Raw genomic sequence first — 18,679 nt, forward strand, 5'->3', positions numbered from 1 at the left:
TACCAGAGGGTATTGCATGGCGCTGCAAAATGCTGTGGTAGCCACTTTTGGTTCAGGGTGCCAGTCACTCTGTGCAAGTCGCCGACTCTGGATCCAGCAAAAGAGCCCCAGACCATCACGCTTCCTCCTCCATGTTTGACAGTTGGTCACACACTGAGGAACCATCCTTTCGCCAACTCGACGCGTACAAAAACCCTGCGTGATGAACCAAAGATTTCAAATTTTGATTAATCGGTCCATAAGACCTTCTTCCAGTCTTCAGTAGTCCACTGGCGGTGCTTCATGGCCCAGACAAGCCTCTTTTTCTTATTTTGACATCTTAGCAATGGCTTTCTTACTGCCACTCGACCTGTCAAACCTGCAGCTCGAAGTCTTCTCTTCACAGTTGAAACTGAGACTTGTTTACTGTGCTTGAAGCTGTTGTCCTGTGAGCCGCCTATCATGCAAGCTGTTGACTCTCATAAACTTGTCTTCTGTTTCTGTTGTGGCTTTGGGTCTGTCAGAGTTTCCTCCAGTTTCCAATATACTACTTCCTGCAGTGCAATATTGTCCAAATAATGCTTCAGAGGGAGTAATAAGTCTGTTCCAATACTGCTTTTATACAGACAGGGGGTTTGTAATCAAGTAATCAGCAGAGGTTGGGACACCTGTAGGAATTGTTTGCATCAACCTTCAAGGCTTAATTTACTTACATTGCTGCAGAACAGCTGTAAGTTGTTACCCCATTACTTGTTCCCTGAAGGCGGCCTTTTTTTGCAATATAACTGTGCAATTTACAATATTTTCCCGTTTTTGCTAACCTAAACTTTTTTTTTTAACCTCGAGCAGTTTACTGCTTACCTTTGTACCATTTCAGGTTATTCACTGGACGTTAAACTCCGTAAATTTCAATAAAAACTTGAAAAATTGAGGTGTTCTAAAACTTTTGACCGGTAGTGTATATACAGGGTGAGCCAGAAATATGGTTATTTTTAACACTCGTGTAAAGGTAATAAAAAGTTGTATTTCAAAACAAATTCTTACAAGAAAGTGAAGTACATAACATGCCATTTATTTATGGAAAAGAACATCGAGGAGATGCACACCATTTCGTCTGACACATTCCTCCAATCTTGGATGACAATTATTCATAACGTTCTGCAACATGGCCACGTCAATATCATTGATTTAGCGTCTGATGTTTTCCTAAGTTCATGAAGAGTATGTGGACGGTTAACATACACTTTGTCCTTCAGATATGACCACAATAAATAATCACATGCAGTCAAATCGGGTGACCTCGCTGGCCATGGAATATCACCATTTCTAGAAATGACATGTGTTGGAAAGAGCACCCTTACAGTAGTCATGGACACTGGCGGTGTGAGAGGTTGCACCATCTTGCTGAAACCACATCATTGGGCTCACTTCTGCAAATCTGTTTAATTCTCTGGAGAGGAAGTTAGAAACCATATCGGTATATTGAGCTGCAGTAACAGTGACGGCATTTCCGTTATCGTTCTCAAAGAAGTAAGGCCCTATGAAGCTGAGCGATGAAAGTGCACACCACACTGTGACTTTGGAACTGTGTAACGGTTTCGTGTGCATTTCTCTTGGGTTTTCGCCTGCCCAAAAACGAGTATTTTGCTTGTTGACATCGCCACAGATGAAAATGAACAGACATGAACAAATTGTTAGTAATGTTTTGGTTTTCATTTCCATCCATAAATGAAAGCATTCCCTCACAAAAATTATTGTGGGCAATCTCATCATCTTGGCTTAATTCCTGGACAGTTTGAATTTTATAGGGATAAAAGTTTAAATCCTTATGCAATATGCGGCATAGTGACGTGTGAGAAATTCTTAAGGCTGATGCATGCTTTTGGCTGGAGCAATGCGGACTTCTCAAAATTGACTCCCTTGCACGCTCAATGTTTTGTGTCGTTCTTACTGATTTGGGTGCTTCTGGCGGTTTCACTTTTAAAGTTGAACCGGTCCTCTCAAACTTCTGAACCCATAACTGGATAGCACAAACAGACGGCACATTTCCATGACGTTGAACATTGAAATGGAGTTTGAATCGTTGTGCAGCAGTTGCACTATCATGGTCCTTGTAAAAAGCTTTGATAGCGAAAGCGCGTTCTTCACCCGACCAGTTCCACATGGTCACTCAAGTGTTCTGCCAACAAAAAATAAAACTAAAGCGAGTGTGTGTGTCTCTATGCCATCCTGCCAGGCCATATCCGATATATAAATAAATAAAATGCTAAAAAAAAAAAAACATTTTCACAGTGACTTTTACAGGGCAGTTGTAGATTTATTTGTAGATGAAAGGATATTAAAGGAAACTTAGATACAGGAGAGATCACTTGGCCCATCATCCCTTTATACACATCAGTTAATCAATTTGCTCATCTTCCATGTACCAACATCATTCTTATAAATTCGGTACAACTTAGCTTCTCCTTTACATCTACAAGGAGGGAGTTTGGCAGGAATGTGGGCACACAATGGCTGACTTTTTGGGAGATACCATGGGTTATTTAACACCCACAACTTAAATGCAGATGGGATAGGCAAAAAATATTTTTTTATTTTTCACATTTAGCACTTACTGTGAGACAAGGGGAAAATGAGATTAAATAAGTAAGTAATAAAAAAATAAAAATAAAAAGTCAAATCTCTGCTTTACCAACAGGGTCTTTCCATTTCCTGGGGGTCCGAACAGCAATAGCCCTCGAGCTGGGCTTCTCAGGCCTGTAAACAGCTGTGATAAAAAAACATGACAGAGTAAATCTTAAAGAAAAAAACTCCACGAAAACCTGCGTTACATACAAGAAAACATATGGACCTCTGGAAAATTAGCTTTTCTCTAAAAACTACCTCCAAACAACAGTCTAGGAATCCTCAGGTGTTCATCAGAAAGCTGAAGTACCAAGAATAGAAAGGTACTTCCTATCCAGTTTAAACGCTTCAAGCATTCATTCGTACTACTTTTTAAAAAGTGTAAATCAAACCTCTGCAATCACATGCAACTAATCTAATGGTACATTTTAAAATATCTGCTTACGGTGAGGCAGTGCAGGGTAGTTGCATACCTCTGGTCGAAGCATCGGAAGAATTATGATCTCCTGAAGAGCTTCTTTAGCCAGCTTCTGTCCAGCAATATCATTCCAATCGACAGAATGGTTACTAAAAGTACAAAAAGCATATTATATAATGTATTTTACATTTCAGTGTAGAGCATATTCTGTGAAAACAACCACAAACTAGAGAGTTCATAGAACACCTTACTCCGCACAGTTTTGAGAAACAAGAACATAGGTGAGGTCTGCAAACGGCAAAACTGATTGGTCGTGATGACGTAAAATGCCGTACTATTTTGTTTGAGTACTGCTGAAAGGCGTTTTGAACGTGCAAAAAGGCGATTTGTGTTCAACAGTGTTTAATATAAAATTAAATTCAAATAAAGATATTAAAGGTTGTAGAAAAAAAATTCAGAGGTTGTCCGAAGTTGGTTGCCCCTTGTCTGAAGGAAGAGGTTCAGTTTGGCATTTTTAATATGAAATAGGCAAAGAATATAAAAAGGAATGAAACCCATTAGAATTAACCCTTTCAAGCCCTTCAGAAATAAGCTTTGCAACCCTTTAGAATTACCCTTTGGAACCCTCCAGAATTACCATTTAGAACCCTTTAGAATTACCCTTTGGAACCCTTCAGAATTACCCTTTGAACCCCTTTAGAATTAACCATTAAAACCCTTTAGAACTCTTTAGAACCCTTTAGAATTAACCATTAGAACCCTTCAGAACTACCGTTTAGAACCCGTTAGAATTACCCTTTAGAACTCTTTAAAACCCTTTAGAATGACCCTTTAGAACCCTTTAAAACTACCCTTTAGATTTACCCTTTGGAACTGATTAAAATTACCCTTTAGAATTAAACACTGTGGGTTAGAAAGGTTCTTCTTCATTTTTGATGGACTTTTTTCACACTTCTTCATTTTTTAAAAATACTACGGATCGTGTATCGCTGATGCTGCTTTCGGAAAGGTATGGGTGGCTCTAAAAAGAGCCGTTGTGGGAGTTGTTGGGTCTTGTGTGAGGCAGAGCCGTTTACTTGCCCTGGCTCTTCTTGGGGAGCAGCACGGCCTGGATGTCAGGCAGTACACCACCTTGCACGATTGTCACCCGGCCGTAGCCTATTTATATATTATATATTATCCGGAGTATATTTTTAAATATATAGTTAAATATTTAAACAGCTTTACCACTTAAAATATCTCACTCCTCTCTGTGCATGTGCAATTGGGATAGATTCAGAGGAAAAGTACTGCTAAACAACATTTGCAGGGCAAAAAACAACATATGCACGACATCTCAAAAATTATGGACAGATTCGGACTAAACTTGGTTGACAGGTTGGTTGTGTGACGAGGATTAATCGATTCAATTCCGTTGACGGTCCGGATCTGGATCTGGGAATTTTTTTAATTTCCAAAGTGATTCTTAACAATTGAAAGATGGGGCCAAAACGATACACAGCAGGATATTTCAAAAAGTTGTGGACGGCTTATGACAAAATTTGGTGGACGAGTTGGGTAGGTGAGAAGAACAAGCCAATTAGATTTAGATTCAGGTCCGGATGCCGATTTGGCCTATCACTGGAATACAAAACGTAAACTGTTCAGCTTGGTGGAGGTATGTGCTCTACCAAGTGCCTTTCTCGTATTTAAAGGTAATCATCATTTCAATTACATCTATCATTCCACAATGCTATCATATATTTACCATATTATTAACGTTGCCTGTTCTCGAAGGGTATGGGACAGGCTATTGGAATCAGACTGTGTGTCAATGAATGTGACTTTGCAAGTCCACACGCAGATTAACTTCAACATAGATCGTTCACTCCGAGATCCAATTTAATCTATGTACCTCAGCAAAACTCTGCAGTTGAAAGCTCTTTCTACATCATATCAATAATGATATTAGAAAAGCATTTTCTCACTTAACCGTAACTGGTGAAGATTGCACAATTTATGTGCAGCTTCTGTGGCCACAGCAACTTGTGTTTCAAAGTGACAGTCGCAGCATTTGCAACACACTTCAGAATACTGGCTCTATCACCACGACCCACCCCACCCCACCCCACCCCACCCCACCTCTCCTCTCCTCTCCTCTCCTCTCCTCTCCTCTCTTCTCCTCTCCTCTCCTCTCCTCTCCTCTCCTCTCTCTCTCTCTCTCTCCCATGGGCTGACACCCCAGCATCACATGTCTCTACTAGATTGTGTGAATCTAAAGCTTTCAACGTTATTGAAATCTCTCAAAACAAGGTTGAAGTAGATGGTCTGTTGATTCACATCGCAAGCAGGTTGGGGGACTGTTTTTTACAGTCTCTCCTCTGATTTGGAGAGACTGTAAAAGCCCTTCAGAGCCCTTCTCAGTCCTCTGACCCTCCACAGCAACTCCATGACGTACCTGTTCTTCCAGTAACCCGCTTCAGGTTTAACTTAAAAAATCCAGGCCGACTGGAAACCTTGAAACTATTTTGTTCCTCACTTCCCCTGTATGTGGAACCACCTTCCAGACGCTATGTAATCCCACTCTTCCTCCAGTTCTTCAATCACATGGTGCACCGCCATATCATGTCATCCTCTATCCCCCACATGATCTTTTCCATCATTTCTAACCCCATTCTCCTCCTTCCCCAACCTGTCCTCTGAAGAAACTATAGGGGATGCCCTTTTGTGGTGGTTGTACCCCCCCAACGCAAGTTTTGGTTAGCTCTTTCACGAGCCTCGATTCAGTATACAAAAAAAAAAGAAAAAAAGTATGAGGTCAAATCTTCCCTGCTGCCTAAACTAAAGGCAGTTCATAATATATCATTTTTGGCCCCATTTCTCAATGGTGAAAAATCCCTTAAGAAATGTTAGTATCTGAATCTTCACCAAAATCGAATCAATTCATCCTCGTCACACACTCAACCTGACCATCAACATTCGTCCAAATCCGTCCATAACTTTTTTGAGATATCCTGCTCACAGACAGACAAACAGGGGTGAAAACATAACCTCCGTCCACCTTCAGTGGTTGAGGTCATTTTTTTTTTTTTTTTTTGTAATGAATAAACACCAAAACAAATAAATCATAAAATTGAGATGGGTATATTGGGGGCAAAACATAGTAAAGGATTTTGGATGTCCACACAATGTTAATACCCTCAAAAGGGTTTTACCATCAAGATTCCTTGAAAATTTTTCAATTGTAGATTGGTCATGATTCCAGCAAGCTGACCTTTCTATGATCTCATCGAGTATCATGTTGGCAAGACGACCGTCGACGTTCTTCATGTTCTTGACCCTGGCACGAGGCTGCGCAGTTGCTGCATTTTTGGGATGGCATGTACCTGGTGTACGATTTTGAGCCTGAAAATGCCCAAGACTTGCAGAATCACTTGATTGCAGTATGACATGTCAGCATAAAAATGATGAAAACATAATCACACTTACAAATGAACTGCAGAAAACATCATAATTGGTGTTAGAGGTATGAATGGAAACGAAATATAATCGAGCTTCAATCTGCAGCCACGCGCTTCTGCGTTTGCATGCAGCACAAGGAAGCGGGATAGCATCATCGGCTGAGGGCGCGGCAGTGTCGCTGACGCAGTGTCCTCTGATGGTTCGGACAGGAATTTGGAATTTGTTCAGAGTGCCAGCGATAGTTCGCCTACTCTTCGTGAAGGACACCGTGGGATCTTTAACGTCCAACAAACGTGCTTTTACAAAAGTTCTCGGTATGAATATGAAAATAATCCTGGTCAAACATAAACGCAACAAATGAGTACCCATTCTTGGCAGTTCAGACATAATGCAACGTGACAGGATTGCTGCAGTGCAAAAAGACCAAATCTTTTTTATCCCCAAAATGTTGCAAGCAGCCATTCACTCAATGAAGATCACACAACCACAGGATCTTCCTCTCACTGCAACATGTGGCACAGATGGTGGCCATTCTGCTTGTCAGTCATGTTTTGGCATTGACTCTCAAATTAATCCGTAGCAGTATTTTAATGAATTTTGGCCACCATCCACAAAAAATCAATGTTAGCCCACCTGACGTAGGAAATGCAATTCTCTCACCGATTTAGAATCTGTGCTTACGATCAACTTGCAAAAACTAAAGTGAGAACATTGGCACCAAGTTAATTGGCTCCTTATAAACATTTATGAGGAGGTTTCAGTCTCAGGAACTTGGAACTGGGCCTTGGTACTGGCATACAATGGCCGACTCTTTTTCAATGGCAACTGGGGTGTTCATTCAACATCCACAAGCAACTGCAAACAAATACAGAATGGTAGAAATACACAGGATGTTGCTTGAGGTATGCTAACCGCAATGGGAAGCAAAGAGAAGGTTACGTTTCAGACGTTAACCCTTCGTCAGAGCAAAACAGGGTGTTTGCCTTCATTCTTCTTTTGCTCCAATGAAGGGTTCAAGCCCATATCGTCAGGTTCTCCTTGCTTCCCATGATGGTTTAACATACCTCAATCGGCATCCTGCTGGTTTCATCCATTATCCCACCTGTCCGTCGGCAAAGATCGACATTTACCTTTTTTTCTTTTCTTTTTTTTTGTATACAAGATCGAGGCTTGTATACAAGATCGACTAGACAACGACATTAGCCTTTTTTGTAATCACAAAAAAACGGACACACAACACATACAATAAAGGGAGCAGGAGACAAGATGGGGAGAGAGAGAGGGAAGCGCACAAGTACAACAGCAGTGAACAGGGAGATCGGGAGATCTGTGGGAGGGAGAGGGCTTGGGGGGAGGAGGCATGGGAAGGGGGGAGGGGGAAGGGGGGTGGGAGAGGTATAAAACACATGGACACCGCTAGGACTTCCAAGAAAGAAGTTGGTATTTCAAAAAAGTGGATCTGGGGTAAATTAACGGGGGTAGAAAAGATCAAGGTTTTGGATGGGGGAAGATAAGAGATGGTGGTGAACAGCTGTTTTAAAGACCTGGAGGGAGGAGTGGGATTGAAGTGAATTTGCCACCACTTCACACTTACCCTTGGCCTTGGCCCTGCAGAGAGTTTATTGGGAGGCTTGGAGTTGTGAGTGCCCTTTGGTTTGGGTTTGCCATGTTTGGGTACTGCCCCACTCTCTGCATACAAGCATAGTACGCTGTTACAGTTGTTTCTCATTATGTTATAGACACACAAGCATGTTAAATGCAGTTAACAGCAGCATTCGCTCATCCATGCATAACTTCAGCAAAGATCAAAAAACACTTTCTGGAACAAATATCGTTCAAGAGAATTCGAGCAAATGAGGTCACGATTGCGGAAATGTGGCTGTAGGATTACCTACCTGACAGATAATGCTGTGCGGTGTAGTTATTTGTACAAATAGAAATTTGACTTTGGTTGTATTCTCATCATCGACTTGATTGTACAAAATCTCAAATATCCATAATGATGTAGAACAATATCAACATGGCCCTAATGTCATCAAATTATGAATATATTATATTAATGGGAGAAAACTGTGATGTTGTTTATCTTTATGTAAAAGGAAACCTTTGCTTGATGTCCTTTCTGATGCAGGAAGCACCGCTTTGCTTGTAGAGGGCTCGGCAGAGCGAACTTGTTTGCCTGTATGGTCAAAGAAAATAAACAATGCGGTAAGCATGCAACAACACTGATGACAAGCAATATGCAACTCTATCAATCAACAAGAAAGCCAGGGGTAAAAACGAGTGGGGGCACTGTTTTCAATTTACTACAATATTCAATTTACTACAATACAATGTTCAATTTCAATATAATATTGCAAATGCAAAAGAAAGGTAGTGGTTCTGCTATTCCAACCACCCCCATCCCCCCCTCCTCCTCGCCCTCTATACCATCCCCACATACCACTCTCTACCGCTAGCTCTGCTGTTCATTGGTATTTTTTACATGCGACATGTTACAGGTCTGCAAGAGCTCCGGATGGTTGTTATTGCTGTTGTTGGTGTTGTGGTTCTTGTTGGGGTCGATTTTTGAAATGTGCATCCATTGGTCAGACAGCTGCCAGACCCCACCCACATTTGTTGCTTAACCCCACCGAACATGGCACCCATACAAAATAATATGGCCGCCATCTTGGTTTTTCTGGTGGGCCTAAGATATCAGGTCTGTAGGCCTCTGCTGATTATATACTGCCCGGGTGTGTTGCGTCAGATTTTCATTGGCTTTGTTTAGGTTGAGTGTTACTCACGATGAGGGACCCCGAAAAATCTAATCAATGTCGAATAAAAATTATTAATGAGGTTTAATCAAACCCGTCAGCACGCACGGTACGTGCCTCCCTAAAAAATAGCATTATGTAATATTTGAACTGCTTTCTATTGGGATTAAACAATCAGTGACCATTTTACGAATCACCTCGTTTTGATATAACTGATCAAGACCATGGTGGAGGGTGATATGGGTGAGGTGTTGAGTTAATATTTTAATTGCGCATTAAATGTGTGTTTCACAATCGCCCTGTTCATATTTTAAGAGTGCATCGAAAGTGCGAAATCCGCATCAAGATTTCGCTGCAACTCCCGATCGTGCCTTACTATCCACCAGCTGGACAACTGTCTGTCAAGCAAATGACCAATGCTGTTTACTGGTGGTTATTTATTTTGAATATGGTGTTGTACAAATAAAATGCATTTCTAATCACCAAGCAAGTGAAAATGGTGAAAATTATGAATGGTGAAATGCAAATGGTGAAAGACAAGAGAGTGTAGACAGACAGATGTTGAGTACAGGGTTGAATGAAGTAAGAACTCACTCAAGTTTTCAATCCTTTCTTGAGCCATGTCGATGTTTCTGCGCATCTTCTCCTGCAGATTCCGAGCCCGCTCAGACTTTTCACCTGAAAAGAAAAGAAGGCAGAACAAGGCGATGTTAACTCAGCCAAAAAAAAACCCACCAAGTAACGTTTACTCGAGTAATTAATGAAAGACGACAGATCACGAAAAGGCACAGTGTGCTCATTTTCAAATGTAAGCCTATTCAAAGTCTTCAAGAAAGTTTATACAAACTAGAGAGTTCATACAACACCTTAATCCATGCAGTCTTGAGAAACAACAACTGTGCGGAGTCTACGAGCGGCAAATTTGATTGGTCCTGATGACATGAAATGCCAAAATATTTTTTCCAAGTCCTGCTAAACAGAAGAGTTTTGAAAGTGATATAAGGGCGATTTGTGCTTGATAGTGTTCAAGTTTGTAATTAAATTGAAGTAAAATAAAGATTTTAAAGGGTTGTAAAAAAAAAAGAAGAATTCAGTGGTTTACGCCCTTGATGCAGCATCTTATACACCACCTTAGTTTACACATTTGTAGATTTCCCGTTTGCAATGATTTTCGATTTTGTTTGACTGCCAGACAATAATCTCAGTCCTCTCTGTGCATGTGCGGTTGGGACAAATTAAAAGACAAAGTATGTTTGTTTTCCGATTGAAATAATCTTAACTATAATTCACCAAATGTCCGTCCGTCTGTGTCTGTCTGTCTGTCTCCGTTCAAAGGTACCGCAAAAACGGCTGAACCGATCGCAACGATATTTTGGGTGGGTAATCCTAGGACCCCCTGGAGTAAAATAGGCTACATTGTTTTTCCAAGTTTTCCAATTTTTCCAAACATAATGGAATAATATTTACCGATATGAACAGTGATGTGGCTTTTGTTGAAATTATACGTACCAGGAGAGAGTAGATCGACTCCTGACAAACTCTTCCTATATAAACATGCGGCTCCGAAGTAACACGGCAGCGTGTGCAAAGCGACTGAGAAACAGGTGTAGCAACCGCTTCCGTGTTACAGATTCGGTGCGCACTCTTCACACATAAACGTGCGACTGAGAAAGACGTGTAGCGGCCGCTTCCGTTTTGCAGAATTCAATCTTTTTTCAAAATGGGCGCCATGTACTGTTTAGATTTTGATGATTTGCGTGTGATATGATTCAACGGATGTTTATATAAATGGTTTAAAATAAAAAAAGCCTTCAATTTCTGATATTTTTCCTTTTCATTTGGGCTTCCCAATTGAAGCCCCGCCCGTAGGGCGGGTACCGTTGCTAGTATATATAACATAATATATACTAACGATAATATATACATAATATATACATAATATATACATAATATATACTAACGGAAGATCTCGCGAGATCTTGGAGATGGCGGCAGCGATTCTCGAAGCTCCACACGGTCTCCACGTTTTCAAAGTTGAGTCTGTTCACAATTGTATTTTGTCGAAACTGTATTTATCTTTCGGTGTGTGAAGTTATAGGGTGCCTCTTGGAAGTTTCTCGGTGTTTATCTTTCATAAATTAATCGTCTGTTTGCCGCGTCGCGAGCAAGGCTTTTGCCGCGTCGCGAGCGATTTGAAATCGAAGTTAAGTAATTGTTCCCATTTGTATTTTCGTTATAACTGTATTTATTTTATGGTGTGTACGTACGTATATTGTGTCCCGAGGAAGATTTTCGGTGCAAATCTTTCATACCTGTATTGAAAATCGTGTTAATTCGTGTCGTGTCTTGAGGCCTTGTACAGTGTACACTGTACAACCTTGAGGCTTTGTTTTTCTCTCAGCGGTCCGTCGTTTGTGATCCAATAACTTTCGTTCTCTGTTTTCCCAGTCTTTTCACCCCATAGCCTACTTCCTTGTGTAAATCTCAACTAAAAAAAAACTTTAAAAAAACATTTCCTTCTCTGTTCTCATTCGTTTATTCATTCTTATTCGTTCGTTCGTTCGTTCTTTCTTCGACCACGTGTTTCTCCCCCATTTCCCCAGATAGTTTTCACTGTTATTAACCTTCAATGTTTACACTTTCCCCTCAAGTTATGTATTCCGTCATATATTATAACACCCTTTTCTTCTTCTTCTTTAAAAGGCTGCTTTCGACTTGCTCACCAAATCTATTCATCCCCAAAAAAAATTCCATCTCTTATAGTGCCTTTTTTCTACATTCCCTAAACTCTCCTGCACGCCATCCTCCATCCAGCATCCTTAAACGTATTTTTGACTCGAAGGTCACAAGAAACTCATTTTGCAATAAATGTTCGTTTCCCATTAATCGTACACTTTCTAAAATCAAATCTCACCCCTCCCCTCCAAATCTTCCCCATAACCCCTCCCCTCCAAATCTTCCCCATCACCCATCCCTTTCAAATCTTTCCCCTTTCCCCTCCCCTCCTAATCCTCCCCATCACCCATCCCTTTCAAATCTCCCCCCTTGTCCCCTCCCTCCTAAACTACCCCCTCACCCCTCCCCTCCAAGACTCCCCCTCGCCCCTCCCCTCCTAGACTCCTCCCTCACCCCTCCACTCCAAATCTACCCCATATCCCATCCCTTTCAAATCCCTCCCCTTGTCCCTTCCCTCCCAAACTCCCCCCTCACCCCTCCCCTTCAAATCTCCCCACCCTCATTTCTTCTCAATTCCCCCCCTCTCACTCCCCCTCCTCAAAGCGTCCTCCCCACTTCTTCCCCCTTCCAACTCTCACCTCCATCTCCCCCAACCTTCTGCCTCGCTCTTCCCCCTCCTCAAATAACACCTCATTGTGCCTCACCCAATCACCATCAAACCTTTTGTCCGCCCCATCCTTCCCTTTCTCCGAGCCATTCTGAAATCTCTGACACACCTTCAACAGCTCTCCCTACCTCTTCCACCTCTTCCACATCTTACCCTGCCCCTCCTCCCCCCTGTTCTGTATCCGATGCTCCCCCTTCCTCTTCATTAACGGTATGGACCTCAAACATCCGGGACCTTCGTTCAAACTTAACTGATCTCTCCATACAGGTTGCTTCTGTCAAACCAACGTGATCTGCTTAACAGAAACTTTCCTCCTTCATGATGTCTCTGATTCCTTAGTATCTCTCCCGGGTTACTCCCTCCTCCGGTATGATAGACCTGAGCCTCGTCCTGGAGGTGGGATTGCTATCTTTATCAAAAACTCTCTTCCTCACTCGCCCTGCACTGTACTCTCTCCACCTCACCCCCAGGAATACCTCTTGCTATGGCTTCCCCTTCGCTCCCACCTCTTGTTCATGTGTGTGTTGTACCGTCCACCAAACAGTGATGACTCCATCTACATCTCGCTGTCTGATAATATGGACCAACTTCTATCTACTCTTCCCAACTCTCTCTTCCTCATATGTGGTGATTTCAACTGTCATCATGCCAGTTGGCTGGGTGTGGGTACCTCCCTCACCAGCCATGGCTCCTCAGCAAAGGACTTCTGCGACTCACTGGGACTGACACAATCTGTCAATTTCCCGACCCGGATCTCAGTCAACGGAGCATCTTCTCTTCTGGACTTGGTTATGACTAACTTCCCTGAAAATGTCTGCTGCTCTTCTTCTGCGCCAATTGGATCATCTGATCATGTCCTTGTTAAAGTGGACATCTCTCTGACCATTCTCAGGGAGCCTGCTCAGCGTCGACGAGTCTGGCATTTCACTCAGGCCAACTGGCACGGTCTTCAAGCAGCCATCAATCATCTGGACTGGTCTCCCATCTCTACCACCTCTGACATCAACTCACCCTGGGAATTCTTCCAAAGTAAATTGCTCTCCCTCATGCACAGATTTATCCCATCTCGTCTTCAGTTGTCATACCCTTCCTCCCGTCCATGGTACACGGAATCTTGTGGTGAGGCTGTTGCCCAGAAACAACTTGCCTTCGTCTCCTGGAAAGCAAATCCAACGGAAGGAAATCTCATTTCCTTTCACAAAGCCCGAAACAAGTGTGTGTCCACCCTCAGGAGAGCCAGGAAACAATATCTCTCCGTTCTCAAGACCGAACTCTCTTATCTGTCTCCCTCTTCCAAATCCTGGTGGTGTCTGATCAAATCCGTTTCTGGTGTTTGTTCCCCACCCATCCCCTCCCTTACCTCAAATGGCTACACAGCTGACTCCGCACGTGAAAAAGCTGAATGCCTCAACTCTGTGTTTGCCTCTAAATCTTGTGTCCCAAACCCATCCCTCTCTGTACCCACCATACCCAGTCGTACCCAGCTGCTCCTGGACTCCGTGTCTTTTCCTCCTGACTAGGTGGAAAAGTTTCTGTCAACCCTCGACTCTGATTCTGCAACTGGACCCGACGGCATCAGCCCACGGGTCCAAAAATCCTGCTCTGGCGCTCTATCTCACGCTCTCTCTGTTCTCTTCACCCTCTCTTTTGCTCAAGGTCAACTGCCATCTGCTTGGAAATCAGCCAACATCACCGCTTTGCACAAAAAAGGTGCAAAAACAGATCCTAGCAACTACAGACCAATCAGCCTTCTCCCAATTATCAGCAAAGTCATGGAATCCATCATTGCTTCGGATATGAAATCTTTCCTCTTCTCCAATGGCTTGATCTCTGAGCATCAATTTGGTTTCAGACCAGGTCACTCTACTCTGGACATGCTGCTTCTGCTGTCTCAACAATGGATGGAGGTCCTCAATGCCAAACAGGAAATTAGAGCTGTCTCCCTCGACATATCACGTGCCTTCGATACGGTCTGGCACCCCGCTCTGCTCACCAAACTCTCCTCCTTTGGTATCCATGGAAATCTCAACGCATGGCTGGCTGACTTCCTCTCTAGTCGTCGTCAACGTGTGGCCCTGAATGGGGTTCTCTCATCTCCTCTTCCTGTTCAGGCTGGAGTTCCCCAAGGCAGTGTTCTGGGCCCTGTGCTTTTTCTGGTCTTCATCAATGATTTCTCTGACTCTCTTGAAAATCCTCTCTATCTCTTTGCTGATGCCTCCACTCTCTGCCGCTCCATTCCTCTTCCCTCAGATCGGCAGTCTGCAGCCTCCTCACTCTCTGAAGACTTGGACAAAATCACAGACTGGTCAAACAAGTGGAACATGTCTTTCAATCCTGACAAATCTCACACTCTTACTATGTCTCTCCGAAAAGATCGACTGGACAACCCTACCATCTACTTTCTCAACAATCCTCTCCAAGAAGTTCTGTCGCTCAAGCTTTTGGGTTTCACTATCTGCCATGATCTTTCTTGGGAAAACCACATTTCCAAGCTGGCCTCCAAAGCCAGTCGCCGACTGGGCATCCTCCGTCGTGCGAAGTCCTTCCTCGGCACACCTGAGCTCCTCACCACATACAAGGCTTTCATCCGCAGCTCAATGGAATACTGTTCTCCCCTATGGGCCGGTGCTCCTGCCTCACACCTAGCTCGGCTTCACGCTGTTGAAACCAAAGCTTTCAGAATTATTGGAATCTCCCGCGATGAAGCTATCTCTGAGGGCCTTTCACTCACTCACCGCAGGCAGGTAGGTGGTCTTTCTGTCTTCTACCGACTCCTCTCCGGCCTTGCACCCCCAGCTCTCTCTGTGCTCTGTCCCCCAAATATTCCTACAGGTCGCACAAAATCTGCCAGCAACCCTCTGATGGTTAAACTGCCGAAATCTCGGCTCTCTGCTCACCTTCACTCTTTCATTCCTCTTTTCTCCCGCCTCTGGAACAAACTCCCTCACTTCCTTCAATCCCACTCCTCCCTCCAGGTCTTTAAAACAGCTGTTCACCACCATCTCTTATCTTCCCCCATCCAAAACCTTGATCTTTTCTACCCCCGCTAATTCACCCCAGATCCACCTTGTTTGAAATTCCAACTTCTTTCCTGGAAGTCCTGTCCGTGTCCATATGTTTTATACCTCTCCCAGCCCCCCCCTTCCCATGCCCCCCCCCCCCCAAAGCCCTCGCCCTCTCTCAGATCTCTCGATGTCTCCATGTCTCTCGGTCCCTGCTCTCAAATGTTGTGTTTGTGTCCTTCCCCCTCTCTCCCCATCTTGTCTACCGCTCCCGATGTTATATGTTTTTGTGTCGGTTTGTCTTTCTGTGTGATTAATGTTCGCTCTTTCACGAGCCTCGATCTTGTATACAAAAAAAAATAAACAAACAAAAAAAACAACTATAATTCACCAAATGTCCGTCCGTCTGTCTGTCCATCCGTTTGAAGGCACCACAAAAACGGCTGAACCGATCGCAACGATATTTTGGGTGGGTAATCCTGGGATCTCCTGGAGTAAAATAGGCTATATAGTTTTCCCAATTTCAGCTTTGGCCTCCAACATTTTCAGGTTTGGACTCCCGCATAACGTTATTTTCCCGGGTGCCGCACAAACGGCTGCACCGATCACTACACGGCTGCACCGATCGGACTCGGTGACCTCGGACAAAGACCTTTTGTAAGGACATGGGTTTAATCCCTGCTTGACAGAATGCCAAACCCCTCCCCGCCATCACGGCCGTCTCTCCAACTCACAATCCCATGAGATATGCGGAAAGGACGACCCAAAACCAATTATCTTCTTTTTGATTCGTATATAAACATCATTAAAAGTAAATAATGACCTCGGCCAAAGTTCAAACGACGTGGGTTTAATCTGTACATGAGAGAATTCCACATAGCTATTTGGGCGGTGTACAAGCCAACAGATCGCTGTCTCCATCGATCTTGCAGAGGCCGTAACACCTATCGGCTCAAAATCCTTTTAACTGTTGACTGGGTAGTTTTTACAATGAAGGAAACACTAACAACGTTGTTAAAAGCTTATTTTGTGATTAATTTGTGATTGGAGTTATGTTGTTTGGAATGAAAAAAGAGATGTTGAGTTCAAGTGAATGACGACATGCCGTGATGGTTTCTACTTTCTGAATGTGAACTTTGCGGATCGCCATATGCAGATTCGCCACGGACCCACGATCGATGTTTCTATACGTGAACGTTAGGGTGGTCCACAGATATATGTAATATTTAATACTATTAAAACTCTATGCTCCCCAAGGCTGCCCTTGTTCCTATGTTTATAAAGATCATATGAACCAAATATGAGGTCAATTGGAACTTATTTAGAGGTTGCTCAAAAAATAACATTTTTAATTTATCCTGTTTTTTTCAGATGGCAGAAACTCGCAGCTCTTCCACAGTTTGGTTGCTGGGCAAGTCTGAAAAGGAAATAATATGTAGGGACTACCAACCAAAGGACACACATTACAGAAATTGGTGTACCATCACATACAAGAACACCATACAGTTCGTGAAAGTGCCAAACTTAGTGTGCAAGCTGTGTGTGCATACTGGGAGAAAGCACGAATTCCAGTGCAGAGAGTAGATTCCTGTGAGCGCCAACTTTTGAAGTTGTATGATGCCTACAAACTGGTAAAGAAAAATAGAACCAAGACATTCGAAAACTATAGAGTGAAGGAGCAGATGTTCAAAGATGATCTTCAATCCCTCTTCGATATCTCACCAAATGATGCGCTTGAGAAAATGACGAATGAAGAAGACAAAGAATTCCTTATCATGCAGCGTGAGGATCCCTCAAGTTCACGTATGGGATCTGTGGACAACACTCTGGCAGTGAAGGAGAACAGAAAGCGTACCAGGCTTGAGAATGAAGATAAAAGAAAGAAGAAACATGCTGCTGAGACTCTAACAGCAATGCAATTTGTTCCATCAACATCGGCTGTGGTTGATGATGATGATGAGTCTGAGATTGAAAGCTCCGATTCAGGGGACAATGAATTCAAACTCCAAAATCCCTCTTCTGCCAAACAGGCAAAAAAGGCTCCCATCAAGGTGATCACTCCAGCAATAGTGGCAACTCCAGCAATAGTGGCAACTCTGGACAGAGTAAATCTCTCAGATCGGCATGCTATGTTTGTGGCCAGTGCTTTTGCACAATCTCTTGGTCATACCATTGAAGACAAGTGCAATGAATGAATGAATATGAATGATCGTTTTTTTTAAGGCCATTTTCCCCGCTAGAGCAGGGGTTAGCCTTGCGGGCCCCATGACAATCATGGTTCCCTGTTTTGAGGCAATGTTTTTATGGCCGGATGCCCTTCCTGGCGCCAACCCTTAGTCGCCTCTTATGATGCGCAGGGATACGGTGTACCTATTCTAAACCAGGGTACACACCGGGATCATTCATCCCAGCAAACTGGTACTCTATTTGCCGACCTCAGAAGGATTTGAGTAATTAATGCAATAATTTGAGTAATGCAAGCCAACAATAATAAATGATTTGAGTAATTGAAAATAGATAATTATCTATGAATTGATGTATGATGCTAAAAATTCTGTATCGTATTATTCATTAAAATTTGTCAACATTTTGAGCAACTTCTAAATATTGTCCAATCAAGCTCAAATTTTCACCACAAACTAAACATAATAGGAATAGTCTGGTTTGGGGCAGGGGCAGGCTTGTGGAGAAATGAAAATCCAATCTTCAAATTTTGGACCACCCTAGCGAACGTACCCGTTTGTTTGCAAATGGGTATGTTTTTCATGGAAGTCCTTCACGAACTTGCTGTCCATGTCTGATGTGTGACTGAAGGTGCTACAGGAATGTGGAATTTATTGGTTTCATGCTTTAGCATTCTAGTAAGGGCATTTTATGAGATATTTCACAAATCTGTTAACTAAATTGTTACCAAAAAATTTCTTCACCAATATGTTTGTAAAGGTGTGTAATAACATGTGTTAAAATGTTGAAGTTCAACTCCCGTGGGAAACCCAGAAAAAAAGCTGTTGAATTCGGGTACCGAAAAATTATTTTCGAGAATTTTTATTTTTTTTAATCGGCCCTTAAGTAACTTATGAGGGGTCAAATAAGGGTTTTTCATGATTCTGAGTTG

General features: G+C 42.8%; 1 protein-coding gene across 1 annotated transcript in view; it reads right to left on the minus strand.

Moving 5' to 3' along the window:
- Positions 1-18,679, minus strand: part of LOC137431872 (spastin) — a 47,845-nt gene that overhangs the window by 23,432 nt on the left and 5,734 nt on the right. The window contains exons 3-8 of the mRNA XM_068123670.2: positions 9,814-9,897; positions 8,568-8,642; positions 8,058-8,152; positions 6,276-6,406; positions 3,078-3,171; positions 2,672-2,746 (exon numbers count right to left, since the gene is read on the minus strand). Coding sequence (XP_067979771.2) covers positions 2,672-2,746; positions 3,078-3,171; positions 6,276-6,406; positions 8,058-8,152; positions 8,568-8,642; positions 9,814-9,897 — 554 coding nt within the window. The remainder of the gene's footprint in view (positions 1-2,671; positions 2,747-3,077; positions 3,172-6,275; positions 6,407-8,057; positions 8,153-8,567; positions 8,643-9,813; positions 9,898-18,679) is intronic.

This window comes from Myxine glutinosa, chromosome 1, assembly GCF_964187855.1.
Source record: "Myxine glutinosa chromosome 1, kmMyxGlut1.1, whole genome shotgun sequence".
Classification (NCBI taxonomy): domain Eukaryota; kingdom Metazoa; phylum Chordata; class Myxini; order Myxiniformes; family Myxinidae; genus Myxine; species Myxine glutinosa.